The sequence below is a fragment of the Fragaria vesca genome, linkage group LG6 (assembly GCF_000184155.1).
Source record: "Fragaria vesca subsp. vesca linkage group LG6, FraVesHawaii_1.0, whole genome shotgun sequence".
Classification (NCBI taxonomy): domain Eukaryota; kingdom Viridiplantae; phylum Streptophyta; class Magnoliopsida; order Rosales; family Rosaceae; genus Fragaria; species Fragaria vesca.
The window spans coordinates 36,693,845-36,709,253 of NC_020496.1; the positions used below are offsets into that span (position 1 = coordinate 36,693,845).

The window sequence follows — 15,409 nt, forward strand, 5'->3', positions numbered from 1 at the left end:
TATAGTTGTACTGACACAATAATCAGTCGTTTTTTGGAATGAGGTCAAGATGACCAAGTTGGTTTAAGGCGCCAATTCAGCAAGAGAACTCGTTAATGACCATCTTATCGCAGTATTTTTTTTTCAAGACGAGTTATGATACTTTGTTGTGTATGGATTTTCAAATGTTTGGTCGGATGACATGCACATTAGAAGTTGAAAATAAATTAAAATTTCAAATACACATCTAATTGTTCATCCGAAAGTACTCATTTAATCCTCCTCATTAGAAGTTCTCTCATTTTACATGAGTTGAAGAACAAACACCATAACCTTCCTCAAACTTTTCTTGATGTCACAAAAATCAAATATTCAAACAAGAGATTCTTATATAGAGCAGACGCGCCATGTGGTCGTAAGACAGCGGCAGATCAATCGGATGACATGCGTAAGTATTATAGGTATTGTGTATTTAACAAACAATGATAACTCTTCCTAAAAAAATCAATGATAACTGTGACATTTGCGTAAAGTTTGTTGCAAATATATTGGGCGGCTCCACATTTTCTACTTAAAAATGAACCGTAAATCAGCAAATATGAAAATTGGAGTTGAATTAGACGACACCTGACCCAGCGTGAACCACCTACCCAACCACCCTCGCGGAGAAAAAAAAAGCCACTCCGGTTGTGAGTCAAATTCCTTTAAAACGTGGCCATGGGCCGTCTCCGATTTCAAGATTGACTCTTGTTCGGATTTCGCAATCGGAAATCGGCGATCGGTCCACTTATTGTTCTAGGTATCTACTTGCTCTCGATCATATTCTGTTTCAGTTTCATTTGTTTTTGGTTTTCTGATTTTAGCTGCTCTGTTATCATGCCAGGTTTGTGAATACCTATTTGTTCTCCAATCATGAAAAACAGAATCTCCTCTATTGCATTGTCTTAAAAGACTCCGCAAACAACAAATCTTGATTAATTTTGGTGAATTTGATCTTTGGATGGTTGCAAGTTTGTAACCCTTTTCAGCATTTCAGGCAGCTCCGGCAACTCTCAGTTCTGGACTTGTAACTGAAATGATGAACGGGAATCATAGTGTGGGTGAGTGTTCTAGCTCAACTTCCCTGAGCAGCCAGCAGGATGTTGAGGATGACTGCATGATCGCCTTTGTACTATCAGAAGAGTATGCTCAGTTGGATGGTGCTGTTGCTAGACGCCTTTCCAACCTGGCACCTATTCCGGTATTGTAACTCTGCTCTTTCTTCATCCTCATCCCTGTACGCATGGACTAATATTATGAATACAATTCCAAATTTTATTTTTCTAATGCATCTAAGTAACTTATATCAGTATGTCTCATCAAAGATATTAAATTTTATTTTTCTTTTCATATCATCTTCTAATAAGCAAAAGCTGCTCTTTTAGTGTCTGATCAGTATTATCTTTATCAAATTCCAGCATATCCCACGCATAAATTCCTACATCCCCAACATAAGTGATGCTAGCTTGGATCATCAACGGCTTCTCCAGAGGTATCTTGTGCTTTGATATATTTTTTTTTCTAAAAGGAATTCAAATTTATTCTTATCATCTTCCCTTCTCATCTTGGTTGAGGAAACGAAAACTTGCAGGAAAATCACACTAGCTGATATGATTTTTAGTATTTACTTTTGATTTCCCTGCACAGGTTGTATGTCTATCGTTTATGTGAAGTAAAGGTTTCTGGTGATGGCAATTGTCAGGTATCTATAATTATAAAATAGTGGTTAATTAATTCAGTAATGACATCTTTTGTATTATATTGATTTTTCCTTTTTTTTCTCTTCTTTTATTTATTTGTTTTTTAGTTTCGCGCACTTTCAGACCAGATGTACAAGTCTCCAGATTATCACAAGCATGTCCGGAAAGAGATTGTTAAACAGGTAGTGTATATTTAAAAGGTCAAAGTGAATCTAAAAATTGGGTTGCAGATGAATTTGAGGAAGAGGAAGAATGCTGAAAATTATTCTCAGAACTACGTTGTACGCATCCCCATATTGTATATATAAAAGCCTCATCCACCACTGTTCTATCTCTGTAGTCGATGCTTCTGTAAATCCCTATAATAATGCCAAACTTACTGTCAATGCACACTCCATTCTCCTCTCTATCTTCAAAACATACTTGCCAGGGGTAGAGTCTAGTCTAAGCGACCTTGCAGTGATAACTTTAACATTGTTTGACTGACTCTTTGCTGATGAAGAAATAAATCCTCATCAGGTTTTACTTATGTTGCACTACTTTTTCGTGTGTTCAGCTCAAAGATTATCGTTCTCAATATGAAGGCTATGTACCTATGAGGTACAAACACTATCGCAAGAAAATGGCAAAGTATGTTACGTTGTTTTGGGTCTTGAGTTGTGTTACTTGATTTCTAAGATTTTCCGCATATCATAAATTTTATGGGTGGTTTAGTTTCATCTATTTTTGTAGTAAAGTACATTTGTGTTCACTTTAAATTTACCACATAATGCAGATCCGGTGAATGGGGTGATCATGTTACCTTACAAGCAGCAGCTGATAAGGTCTGATATGCACATTTGTCCCAATTATATGCATCACATTGATTTTTATTTGCTCTTATGAAGTTAATATACTGTTCTTACAATTCTGTTTTGAATTGAGATTGACTCATCCGTTACAGTTTCTTTTAGTTTTGATTTTTATCATGTATGTATATATCACGTTTATAAACTTATCCTATGAATGAAAATAAAAACTACAATAAATAGGCCTAGGCACAAGTGGAAAAATAGCATTGATTAAATGACTATTACAAGGATTAGATTATTTCATTTTTAGTATCAGTTTATTTCCTGATTCAGTTTGTTTCTCATGTTTGAGGTCTTCTATTATGTTGGTTGTTTCATCTTTTTATCCTGTGTCTAGACTGTTGGTTGTTTCATCTTTGTATCCCGTGACTAGACTGTTAAAACAAGTACGGACAATTTATATTGGGTTAACACTGCCCCATGTGCCATCCCATTATGGATTACAAGGACTTGGCAAACAACTGAAGAATGAGGACTGTCACCCGAGAATTTTTTGGAACGGAAACATGGATTCGAAGTTAGACAGCCATTGTTTTTAAAAGCTTTATGTTCTTAAGGATGTGCCAATATCTACTCTGTTGAATTAAAGTTTAGAAAACAAGAGGAAGATCAGCTTTCATTACCAAGCAGATTGTTGTATAGAGGGCCCTTCTAGTAGTATGCTCTAGAAATCAGCCTTAAATAATTATTATCAATGAATCAAAGCACTCCAACTAGCTGTAGACATTGTATATTACCAACACTCCCAAGTCGGAGAGTAAACATTAATTACTTCCAGTTGGCTGTAAAAAGAATTGAAAACATGCTTTGGAAGTGCCTTGAGGAAACTGTTTCTGGATAGGGAGGGCTACAGCCCTTGAATTCTGTACTTGTCATAGAGATGACAAAGAGTAAGTAGTTTTGCAGTTGTCATAGACGTGACAAAAAGTAAGCTCTTGGGCGGCCATTAGAGATGATCAGAGCCCTGAAATTATTTACTAGTCATAGGGATGGCAAATACTTCGAAGAGTGAGCTCTGGATTTTGTAACCCATAGGGATTTTCTATATCAAAAACGATATTTGACTCATTGAGATATGGGACTCCAAATGAGAAGATTCAGTTTAAACGCACAGCATAGAAGCGAGATCATACTCCTTTTGTTTTAGTACATCACCAGAACTAAAATGTGATATCATGTGAAAGATCCGATGAGGTAACAAAGAGCTGAGATTATGGTGATGGCTTTGTCATCAGTGCTGGGTTGCTAGATGCAGTGGGATAATACACAACTTGGAAGCAGCAGTGCACTGTAGGCTAATAGTGGTTAAACTCATTATAGAATCATGTTTAGAATCGTGAAATTTATTTATTTATATTCAATCAAGGTGATTTTAGAACAATGGGACAGTGACATTAAGGATGAGATTGGTGTGTATTTTTCTCACTTTAGAGCATCTATGCGGTGGTAAGCCCTATTCTTTACTTATGGTTAAGAATTTAAGATGTATTTTGGAGGTTTTTGGGTTATACATTATGACGTTGTTGGCTAATTGTCATAATATAGTTGAAGGTTAGTGGGATAAATTGGAACATGATATCTAGTTTTTGTCATATGTTTATATATTAAATGATTTAAATCTATTAGTCATGAAAGTTTAAAGAACAGTGAACTATATAATTGGTGATCCATCAGCACAAAATCTATTTTTAGTATGAAAATGGTCATTAGTAGACAATTAGTTTTTGCTCCGACTTTATCATAATATGAGAATGTTAGCCCAACGGTCACCCATGCTCTATGTTACCCATGATAATGCATCTACATGTTGGGTGTTTTACCTCACATGTGAATAGGCATGTTGAGAATATCAGATTTTGGTCATGAAAATATGATATTCTGGGTCTCTACACCCATGACTTACTGGTTTGTAGGGTCTCTAACATTAACAACATACTTATAAACCTTCGTACTTCTTCTTGTCAATGTCTTTTGATGCTGGTTTCCAAACTTTAAATGCAGTTCGAAGCAAAGATTTGTCTTTTGACATCATTCAGAGATACTTGCTTCATTGAAATTAAGCCTCAAATCCAGCCACCAAAACGTGGTAAGTTCAAAGTATTTTTGCTTCTGTCTGCTCAACTCTATTATTTTCTGACTAGAAACAATGACACACACAATATGTGCGATGAAAGAATGGGTTATTGACATTTCATTTTTTTTTCTTATCTGTTTACATTATTATCCCAGATAGTTTCAACATTGAATTTGCATTTTAAGACACCTGATTTTTGGTCTCCTAATGAAATATGGTATACCTGATTTTCGGCATTAGGATTCAATATTAAGTATAGGTTGGTGTTATTAACACACCCCATCTATACAACACAAGAAAGAGCCATGGACTTTTGGGAATTGGGATATCTGCCTCTCAAAAACTGAAGTTAATTTTCAAATTCCTTTAACACATTAACCATGGGTGATTAAGCAAGTTCGAGCACATGCAAGTTGTGAGGAATAAATCTATAGAAATGTTTGTTTGAGATACAAGACATTTGTTTTGCAATTTCAAAATCTCACCTTTTTCTTTCAATTATGCAGAGTTGTGGTTGAGTTTCTGGTCTGAGGTTCATTACAATTCATTATATGAAATCAAAGGTCTACCCCCCCCCCCCCCCCCCCCCCCCCCTTTCCCCTTTTTTTCTCATTGAATATGTTTCGGTAAGAAAAAGCAGTTTGCCAAGATCTTAGTTGCTTGTCTTTTTTGTAGATGCTCCAATTCAACAGAAGCCGAGGAAGAAACACTGGTTGTTCTAGACTTCTCTTAGAATGTGATTTGTGAAGTTGGTACGCCACTCACTCAGGAATGTTCAAAGGTTTTAGTGATGTGCATATGTTCCCTAGACGTTTAATACTGATACGATATTTGGATTTCACAATATACCTCATATAAAGAACAGAAAAAGAAAACACAATATATATACACTAATACATGGCCCCTACTGTTGTAAATGGTTCATAGTGTTGGTTTAGATGTATTTGTGATTCTTCTCAACTTTTGCAAGAATAAAGAAGAGAGAATATTAAAAGAATGATTTTTTTCATTGTTTTTACCATCATTGTGAACTTACATGGTCAAAACTCTCACTGGCAGGCGTTTTATTATAAATTTTATTATCTTTTTTTTTTTTTCTTTTCGAAAGGGCTCATTGGAAGTTTTTCTTAACCTAGTTGAGTTGAACAAGACTCCAAACTATTTGGAGAAATGAAAGTGTGTTCTTTGAGCAGCCCTCTGTATTTTCATTAAGATGGTGTAAATGAGTCTGCATGATAGTTAATGTGCAATTTGGCATTGGTAATTGTTGGTTTCTGTTTACCTCTAGGCTTTATTGGTCTGGTAAGTTGTATGAATTTACTTGGCTTGCTGGATTGTCAGTGAAGGTAGGTAAGTTTGGTGGTCCTTTATCACATGGTATGAGATTGGATAATATCCATGTTTAAGTCTCCAGAACCTCATTGGGAAGAAAAGAAATTTAAAAAATATTCTGCTTATCTGACCAATTGTGTTGATTATTCAGCCGTGGATTTTGATTTTTTTTTTTAAGTGTCTACAGTTATGTGCATCTATGAGATCCTAAACCTTCCGCACTCCATACTCTATGAGATCATAAACTGATAAACCTTCCACATTGACCACTGAACGCCTCACGCCCCTTGGCAAAAACGAATGAAAATCAGAAAGCAAAAGTGAAAACACACTGCATCGTGGTCCGCAAGAGGTAGTGTATTGGAGTGCATGCCGTTTTTGTTTCTGGTGTCTGTGTGCTTTAGAAGGAGGGCACAAGGGGATGGGAAGATGGTGCAGACAGATTCGTGTTGAAGAAGTGGTTCTTTGGGGATTGTGTTGCCTGATCTGGTGTCTTTGTTTGTATTGGTTTTGTCCGGGTACTTTGCCGTTTGGATATCTCGCTGATCTGAAGTCAGATCGATCTTTGGTTGGTCTACTCATGGGGTTATGTTGGAGTTTGGATGATGAAGCTGTGGTGAGGATAGGAAACTGCAACTGTTTTCGATATTTAGTTACTTACCCTTATTATAAGCCGCTTTCCTTTGGGTTGAGCGAACTGCAAACCTTGCTTTCAGCTGGGGGAGACAAAATATCAAAATCCAAATAATGTTGAATTAGCACATTGCTGTGCTTGCATATCAAGATTTAAGGCTCTGTTCTTGCATAATCGATGACAGGCAAGACAAAATTGTTGCAACATTATTTCTCATTACGAATTTGAAAAGAAACAAAAAGAAGAGATGAATAAACTATGAAGGCGCGCAGGGCAGCAAGAAACGTATAGTTAGGGGGAAACTTAAAAACAGGTATGGATGGATCACATCGACAGAGATAGAAAGAAGAGAATGCACTTGATCACTTCCAGTTGTTGGCGACAATATCAGCCAAGTCAACAACTCTTTGTGAGTAACCCCATTCGTTATCGTACCAAGCAATGACCTTGACCATGTCATCTCCCATGACCATGGTCAATGAGGAGTCAACTGTTGACGATACATCTGTGCACCTGAAGTCGACAGAAACAAGGGGCTCATCACAAACAGAAAGGATACCTGCCAGCTCCTTATCAGCACTCTCTCTGAACGCAGCATTGACCTCCTCTGCAAAGGTCTTCTTAGTGACTTGGACAACAAGGTCGACAACGGAGACATTGGGGGTGGGCACACGTAGGGCAATGCCATTTAGCTTTCCTTTGAGAGATGGAAGGACTAGAGCAACGGCCTTTGCTGCACCAGTGGAAGTGGGAACTATGTTGAGAGCAGCAGCTCGTGCACGCCTGAGGTCACGGTGGCTGGCATCAAGTAGCCTCTGGTCACCAGTGTATGAGTGTGTGGTAGTCATGGTGCCCTTGATGATGCCAAACTTCTGGTCAAGAACCTTGACGAAGGGGGCAAGGCAGTTGGTAGTGCAAGAAGCATTGCTAATGATGGTATCATCATGACTGTAGAGTTCAGCATTAACCCCGACCACATAGGTAGGGATGTCACCCTTTCCAGGGGCAGTGATGAGCACCTTCTTGGCCCCTGCCTCTATGTGCTTCCCGGCACCCTCCCTATCAACAAACACACCAGTACCTTCAATCACCAGGTCGATCCCCATGTCCCTGCATTCATTCATTGAATCAAATCATTGTATTAATTATATATTCTTAATCTAAAATATATGTGCAGTCTGTGAATGCAGTGGCAACTTACTTCCATGGTAGGTTGAGGGGATTGCGGCTTGACACAACCTTGATGACCTTGCCGTCAACAGAGATGCCATCATCGCCAACTGGCTTGACCTCAGCGTCGAAGATCCCAAGGGTAGAGTCGTACTTGAGGAGGTGAGACGCCTGTTTCACGCCTCCGGTGTCGTTGATGGCAATCACATCAAGGGGCGAGTCTTTGCGCCCATGCCAGCACCTCAAGAAGTTCCTTCCAATTCTTCCAAACCCATTTATGGCCACCTTCAGCTTCGCTTCGGTTATCCCTCTTTTGTATCCCCCGTTAGTTCCCACCTGATTTGATTTGATTCATTTCATTCACAAAATTTTCAAGTTACAATTAACTAATGGCATCTTGATCTATATACTTCATTACCAAACAAGCACTGCTGAAATATGCAGTACTACGTATGCCTTTTAAACTAAATTAGCAAGTCCAACTAGCTAGCTATCTCATTAGTCTGGCTGCAGGTTGCACGTTTTTAAGATCAAATAACTAATTACCATCGTTAACTAAGCAGTGTTTTTTCAAGTATTTATGATGACGCTTTACCAGTAGTACTACTATTAGCTATTGGAATAATGTGATCAAAGTTGGAATCAAATAAGCAGTACTACACTACTACTCACAGCAGATGTTTGAAACGCAATGACCGAAAATAAGTCGTCTGAGGTTCTCCTCCCGAAACAAAGAGAAGCCGCAGATGAGTTGCGGAGACCTGCGAATTCTGCAAAGCCCTTTCCATTTGCCTGCAAATCAAACGCTTTTCTAGTTAATTTCTGCATCATCTAGTAATAGATTAATTGAACAATCTAGCTAGCTAGCTAATATCATCAACATATATATGCATAACTGCATTGCACGGACGTAGGTCTGCATCACTGCATGCTTTAACTAATTTTGCTTCGATCTCCTGTAATTGTGTGAGTGCGTGTCTATATTTGTGCATGTGTGCGTCGAAAACTAGAACTAGCATATATATAATTTCTCCTGATTACGTATAAGAGAAAACCATGCTATATATTATTTAATCTCTCAGCACTCAGCAGATGGAGTATGATAAAGAGACATTACGATGTAGATAAAAGATCAGAGCTACATGAACCTGAGGAGATGGTTTGGCCACAGAAAGTATAGCCGAAGCCATGCTCGGAGCTAGCTTGAGGAATGGAAGCAGTGGTAGCAAGACAGTCAGAAAATTCTCAAGGTCGTTATATATTGGCTTTAATAAGCAGCTAGTACAGCAGAGCAAAGAGTGGGAGTGACTGAAATAAAACGTAGAGAGGATCAGATTATGGATAGCCTATCATTCAACGAATGGCTGAGCTTTAAGCTTTTGACACATTTGTTTGTGTCCCCCTCCCCTCCACTCCTATGCTCTTCTTCCATTTTCCATCATATCGCCCTCTCGATTCATTACATTTTGAATTCCAAGGGACGTTTCAACATTTGGGCTTCCATCAGCCCGATTATCTTAGTGGGCTAACTTATGCTTTATTTTTATTTTTATATCTTAATAATGATTTGATTTAAGGGGGCGATCCGTAGCATACCATACCAATTTATAAGTAAAATTATACTTCAAATCGTGTTCTTTAAACTTATATGAGATTAAAGACAAGTTATTAAGTCTTCTTTTAATAAACACAATATATAATATAAAAGGGCGGATCCGTGATATAAACAGTCATGGTCTAATTAGATATCAGCGTCATAAACATGTCATGATCTAACAAGAGCTTAACATGAATTATGAAACAAACCGGATAGCTAGAACCATAATCTAAGCTACAAACTAAACTCATCAAAGTTTTAAATGGTCATTCGTTAAACAACACTGAAATTCTCACTATGTAAGAAAAATATATTCATCAAGTCTAATACGTTGTAGTACAAATATCATCTAAAATCATCTTAGAAAAGCTAATAGATATCACCATGCTTTAATAGGCTTGACTCGAAAACGTCTAAATGCCAAGAGAAATCAGTGCAAGTCCCACCCGCATTGGGTTGGAACCAACATCATATTCAGCCTCCCATACCAACCAACAACCTCGAGAACAAGTTGCTCCTTGGGCTCTCCATGGACATTTGCACGATAGAGCTCGCCATGAGCCCAAGCTCAATGGCCTAAGCCCAAACCAGTTATGCCCAAAGTTTGGGCCCAGACCCAGGCTCAAAACCATGGATCCACGCCCAAGTCTTAGCAACACACCTTCTGCCTCCGGCGTAAGATTGGTTTCGCTTTCACCAAATTGTGACACCATTGTCCGACCAAGCCACTTGGTCAGATCATAGTTGCAAGACTCTACCCTATTCGCCCCTTCGTCACAGCAACCATCTATGCGCAAATCTCTCTCGAGCACAAACTTCAGTGACCGCACCAAGAAGCCTAACATGCTAGATCAAACTTTCATACATTGCATTATCATTCCCGACTCTAACTATAGTTGTTTTTTCACCATCTAATCAAATTCAAACAACTTGGGATGAATTTACGGTGATCTCAACCGAGAGTACATGAAAACCTCCCATACACAACAAGAAACATTAAATTTCATAACATCACCCCAATAAATAGTCTCTCTTTATCGAGATCACACAGTTTTCTCAAAGGTTTTCTAGGCCTAGAGACTAATTAGTGTCGACTGTCGAGAGATTATGTTAGAACGCTTTCTCCTCTGGCCACCAAGAATAAATTGTAATCAACATCGGCCGGATTCAAACCTAGGTATGGGGAGCAATAAATAATCCTGTTCACAAAGATCAATGGTGAAGAGTAAGAAAAGTTGTTCAGAAAGTTATCCAGAAATGAAAGTTTAAGAAGTTATTAAAATGTTTGTAATTAATGCATGAAAATAATGTGTTGTGGGTAATAAAACAAGAAAACAAAGAGGTGAACTGATTGTTTTGAAGATTGGAATGAACATCTTTCCCTCCTAATTGGCTATTTCTCTTCTATAAGAATACTTCATTTTGCTATCCCAAACGTATAAGAGAACTATTCTTTGTGATGGTTACCTTCACCAGCATTAAATCATTAATTTAGTTTTGATTAATTTTCATCATGGTCCGCCCCAATGGTTGGGGTTTGTAAGCTTTCTTTGTCTAGTTATTTGTTTGTTTGCGGAAGAGAATAGAGTATTTGCGTTGGAACATCTATTTTGAGACGGAACGTAGTTGCGCGCATGGTTCTCTCCATTCGCAGATCTATGTCCCTATTCGCAGCAAGTGCTTGTGTGCACTTTGGACAGTGAGAATTCTGAGAATTTGCATGCTGGCTTCACAAAGATTAATGTATACCTTCCTTGAGTTCCTTTGCTAAAAATATAAATTTTCACTAACAATCCTGAATCCACAGCTATGTAAACAGAGTAATCTGCTGCGAACTATTGGTGATGTATTAAAGTGGGTTTGAGTTAGTAAAACGAATTCGCCATTGCTCCAAAATTCCAGCAACAGATAGCACATTAGCAGTTCAAATTGGCACACCGCACACCACAACCTCCACCAAGCTGACCAAAAAGAAAAGAGAATCCGAAGCAAAGGTTCAAGGCAAAAAAATCTCCTTAAGCTAAAAGTCTAAAACCCTCAAGTGGTGCAATCATTATCATTTGTTGTTCCAATTAACAAACCTTCATTATATACTTGTACAAATTGTGATCCAGTTGAATTTGAGGAATGCTGAAGAGCTCAAATGAACATTTACTGCATTTGTGCATGCAATAAGACCCGAAGTCCTTGACCACAGCTCCTCTTGACCAAAAAACATGAAGATGCATAAATGAAACAAGCCTACAGCTTCTTAATGCAAAGATGCAGAGAACTAAGACTTTAAAGGCAGATAGAGTGGCCAGACGATAAGCGGCCAGGGGCCTTAACAGGTCCGGCTAATCCAATGCAGAGAATAGTAGGTCACTCACTGCAAAACCTTCTTTTGTCCCTGAACCCAAATTATACTTGGTTTGTTTCCTCAGACAAGATAATGTAAGTTAGCCTTCCAGACAAGCAATACGAACAAGAAACTTGCACACATAAGAGTTATTCAGCTGGCGTAAATCATATCCTAGGTCAGCGCACAAGTAGTTGCAGGGCAGTGCTTGTTCAAAACTAAAGTTTGCTATCAATGTAGTTTATGACAAGATAAGCTGACTTACAGAAGTGAGAAAGGCAACAGAAGAGAAATAAGATGCTTAGCAAGATGGTAAATTACAGTATAAATATCAACTAATCTAAACACATGAAGAGTGGTTAGCATTGGTAGGAAACAAATCACAATAGCATTATCATTAGAAGGCAAAGAGAAACAGTGAGCTTGTGCCAATGTCATATCAAGACTGAGCTGGTAGTCATTCATACCCTGAGTATCTGCAGCTTGGTGGAGAAAGCAATGGCAACCCAATCGGGCTGAGAAGAAGACCACTGCAGCTGCTCAATCTCTGCGCCAGCAGTGTAGGCGAGAATGGGATCGAGGCCACCCTCGACGGGCTGGCCCATGGAGGAGAGGTCCCAGATGAGGGCCTGCGAGTCATCCCCGGCAGTGCAGATGTGGCAAGAGCTGTGCGGGGCCCAAGCAACGGCGTTGACGCTGGCCTGGTGCCTCTGCAACTCGACGACGGGAAGCGTGGGGAAGCGGATGTCGAGGACGACGACCTTGGCGCTATCCATGATGATGGTGGCCATGTACCTGGGGTCCTGCTTGTTCCATCCCAGCCGGACCAAGGGGGTGTCGGGCTCGGAGCTCTCGTAGATGATGGTGGAGTGCTCCTTGTCACGCAGGTCGAACACTCGGACGGAGCCGTCGGCGGAGACGGAGGCGAAGACACCGACGCCGCCCCAGGCGATGTCGTAGACCTCCTTGTCGTGGGCGATGAGCTGGGTGTCCACGGCCTCACGCTCGATGTCCCAGATGGTGCAGGTGGTGTCGATCGAGGAGGTGCCGATGCGCTTCGGCTCAGCCTCGTTCCAATCGAACGAGGTGAGGGGCCCGCAGAACTCGGAGTTCTTGTTGCCGTTGAGCACCGACTTGAGCTCCACCGCGGAGGAGTCTTCCGCGATGCTCCACACCCGGAGGAAATCGCTCGATGTGGCCAGCAGGTCTGGCTTCTGGCACTCCTTGTCCGGGATGAATATGGTCTTGGTCGGCGGGTACGGGTGCTCGAACGACAGATTCGGGTCCGACCGGATCTCTCCGTTGGAGTCGTCCAGCTGCACAATCTCCACCCGGTTCGGGTACTGCTCCAGCAGGCTCGCGATGGCCAGCCGGTACTTCTTGTCCCGCCGCACGCTCCAGTTCATGGCGTAGATGTGCCACGGCGCCTCGTATGTGTAGATCTCCGATCGTTTCTGCTGCTCATCCGACCCGTCCTGATTCGGATCGCTACTTCTACTGGCCCCCATTTCCCCTACTGAGCGGAAGTCTGTTCCAGGCCAACTTTATCATTTCATTTCCAGGATGAATTTCTGTTCTTGTCTAAAAAAAAAAAAAAAAAAAAGAAAAAGAAAAAAGAAAGAGTCTCTGTCGTTACATTTCCAAATTCCAACAACGACGTGGTTCTCTCCTTGCCCTATGAGGCAGGCATCAAATCCTCCGTCACCAAAACCATGTCTTACCCTGTATCCCTATTAAAATTTAACACCTGAACTAGAATTATCAATTTCTTATGATTGTTTTATCCATGAAATTAGTAATTTTCATAGAAAAAAATTATGAAATTTGGAAACTTAAATTCCCGACTTGAATTTCTCACAAAATAGGTGTCATTTGTCAATTCATTTTACTAAGGTTAGTCTAAATACAAATTCTTGTCATTTTAAAACTCTATGTTATGAAATCCAAACAACGAAATTCTTAATTAATGGAATTGTAATTCTTATGATTTTGAAATTTCTATGGAAATTGAAATTACTTTATTAAAACATAACATTAAAGAACTCATCTATCTCCACGTTTTATCCACTACACATCCTCTCCTCCCTTCCAAGTTCCAATATTGTGTCATGATGTTGAAAGCCTCCAGCCATTGCATCTGAATTCAGTACCCAGACTGGAGCTCTGTCCGACAAATTCAACGTCAATTTCTTTTTTTTTTGGGTTACAATTCAATGTGAATTTCTTATTCCATTTTCTCAAACTCAATACTAAAAACAAAAAGGCTTGACTACTTTAATCCCAACTGAATAAAATGGTACTATGTTCCTTTAATAGCAACATGGCAATAAAGCAAGTTCAATCTGTAAATTGTCAAAATACGAAAATTCGCGCTCCACCAAAGGCAGAGGCTGAGGATATCAAACCTTAGGTTTGGCAAAAGGCGGCGGTGAGAATCAACTGTGGGCTCTCTCAACGGCTCATCATCTTTCCTGACGAGGAGTGCGGTGGTGGTGATCTGTTGTACACGGCAGCTAACCTCTTCAGTGGAAGTCAGGTGAAGGTGCGCGTCCTATTGTGGCGAGTAAGGGTGGCTGGTGCGAGTTTAGCTCCGGCGACTGATTGAGGAAACGGTGAGCGCTCTTTCAACGGCGGAAGAGGCCTGAGCCTTATCGGCGGCACCGGTACAGATTACCATGAGGCGGTAAGCGGATCTTACTCTTAAGTTATTGAGCAGCGAGTTCTCGACTTCTAAGGAGGGGCAGCGACGGCGGTTGGGGGTCTCCAGCCGTACAACAAGGCGGAGGTCATGACATCATGGCATGGGAGACCACCAGACTAATTCGGCGGCATAGCAGCTCCGACGGCTCTAGGTTAGGCTAGTTCGATAGGGTTTGGCAGAGACATAGAGGAGGGTATCATGTGGGCTGGGCCTTGCCTTTTGGTCCATTGGTTCATTCTCTACCTTTGTTTAGGCATGATTCTTAACTAGCCGTTGTGGGTTGGCTAGCAAAAAGATCCCTCTTAAACTTAAGTAATTCCTCTTTTTTTTTTCAATTCGATGAAAGGTACACCATTGGGTCTTAGGCCTGATTCGATTGAAAGTTGAGTCGTTGTTCGAGTTTAGGAGGTTATATGCTTTCTAGTTTGTCATATCCACATTTTTGGAGTTTCGAGGTTGTTTTTTCAATTCTTAATGTTTGTATGGTTTTCAAACTATTCATGCTTGACTGTTTTGGTCGTCATGATCTTTGATCAATAAACTATCTATTTCCCCCTAAAAAAACAAAATAGCAACATGGCAATACAGCCCTTTGTTCCCAAAATGAGATATCAATTACACAACTCAATTGTACCAAATTCATAACCCGTGCAAGCTTCTTACCAAATGGTCAAAACTCAAAACTCAAAACCACAAATCAAATCAAATAATAATGGTCCAAGTAACCAGCCAACTTACCTTGTGGATTAGTAAGTAACACCTTTGTGGGTGTTTTATTTGCTTGCTTGTCTGCATACAAATAATCTGGAGGATGGTTGCAAACATTTCAAAGACCCGTGCTGACATGTTAGATGAGGTATGCAAATTAGTGAAAGCCATGCCTGCAAAGCATAATAGAACTGCGGAACATCATCTCTAGTGTTGATCGCACGCCGGTGAACTTCATGGATTGCTCTATATTGGTCTTGTCAAGTTCAAATGTTCAATGGGACAT

At 40.0% G+C, this 15,409-nt stretch overlaps 3 protein-coding genes across 3 annotated transcripts; 1 reads left to right on the forward strand and 2 right to left on the reverse strand.

Moving 5' to 3' along the window:
- Positions 1–581: 581 nt before the first annotated feature.
- On the forward strand, positions 582–5,642 carry LOC101306740 (OTU domain-containing protein DDB_G0284757-like). The gene is made up of 10 exons (XM_004304529.1): positions 582–778; positions 1,016–1,219; positions 1,437–1,510; positions 1,666–1,720; positions 1,826–1,900; positions 2,275–2,348; positions 2,494–2,542; positions 4,571–4,655; positions 5,150–5,206; positions 5,319–5,642. Exons 2-10 carry the CDS (start codon positions 1,055–1,057, stop codon positions 5,363–5,365), a joined length of 681 nt encoding a protein of 226 aa, XP_004304577.1. The 5' UTR covers positions 582–778; positions 1,016–1,054; the 3' UTR covers positions 5,366–5,642.
- A 1,055-nt stretch (positions 5,643–6,697) lies between these two features.
- On the reverse strand, positions 6,698–9,063 carry LOC101307033 (glyceraldehyde-3-phosphate dehydrogenase A, chloroplastic-like). The gene is made up of 4 exons (XM_004304530.1): positions 8,928–9,063; positions 8,452–8,571; positions 7,811–8,115; positions 6,698–7,719 (listed from the first exon to the last, which is right to left on the reverse strand). Exons 1-4 carry the CDS (start codon positions 8,967–8,969, stop codon positions 6,972–6,974), a joined length of 1,215 nt encoding a protein of 404 aa, XP_004304578.1. The 5' UTR covers positions 8,970–9,063; the 3' UTR covers positions 6,698–6,971.
- Positions 9,064–11,844: 2,781 nt separating this feature from the next.
- LOC101307322 (WD repeat-containing protein LWD1-like) lies at positions 11,845–13,226 on the reverse strand. Its single transcript, XM_004304531.1, has one exon. It carries the CDS (start codon positions 13,220–13,222, stop codon positions 12,176–12,178), a length of 1,047 nt encoding a protein of 348 aa, XP_004304579.1. The 5' UTR covers positions 13,223–13,226; the 3' UTR covers positions 11,845–12,175.
- Positions 13,227–15,409: the final 2,183 nt, after the last annotated feature.

Bases quoted from the DNA above. Each gene is read 5' to 3' on its own strand.
- LOC101306740 (XM_004304529.1), top strand. From the start codon at position 1,055: ATGATGAACGGGAATCATAGTGTGGGTGAGTGTTCTAGCTCAACTTCC. The intron at 1,511-1,665 runs GTATCTTGTGCT...TTCCCTGCACAG, and splicing joins CATCAACGGCTTCTCCAGAG to GTTGTATGTCTATCGTTTAT. The intron at 1,901-2,274 runs GTAGTGTATATT...TCGTGTGTTCAG, and splicing joins GGAAAGAGATTGTTAAACAG to CTCAAAGATTATCGTTCTCA.
- LOC101307033 (XM_004304530.1), bottom strand. From the start codon at position 8,969: ATGGCTTCGGCTATACTTTCTGTGGCCAAACCATCTCCTCAG. The intron at 8,572-8,927 runs GTTCATGTAGCT...TTTGATTTGCAG, and splicing joins TGGCCAAACCATCTCCTCAG to GCAAATGGAAAGGGCTTTGC. The intron at 8,116-8,451 runs GTGAGTAGTAGT...AAATCAAATCAG, and splicing joins TTGCGTTTCAAACATCTGCT to GTGGGAACTAACGGGGGATA.
- LOC101307322 (XM_004304531.1), bottom strand. From the start codon at position 13,222: ATGGGGGCCAGTAGAAGTAGCGATCCGAATCAGGACGGGTCGGATGAG.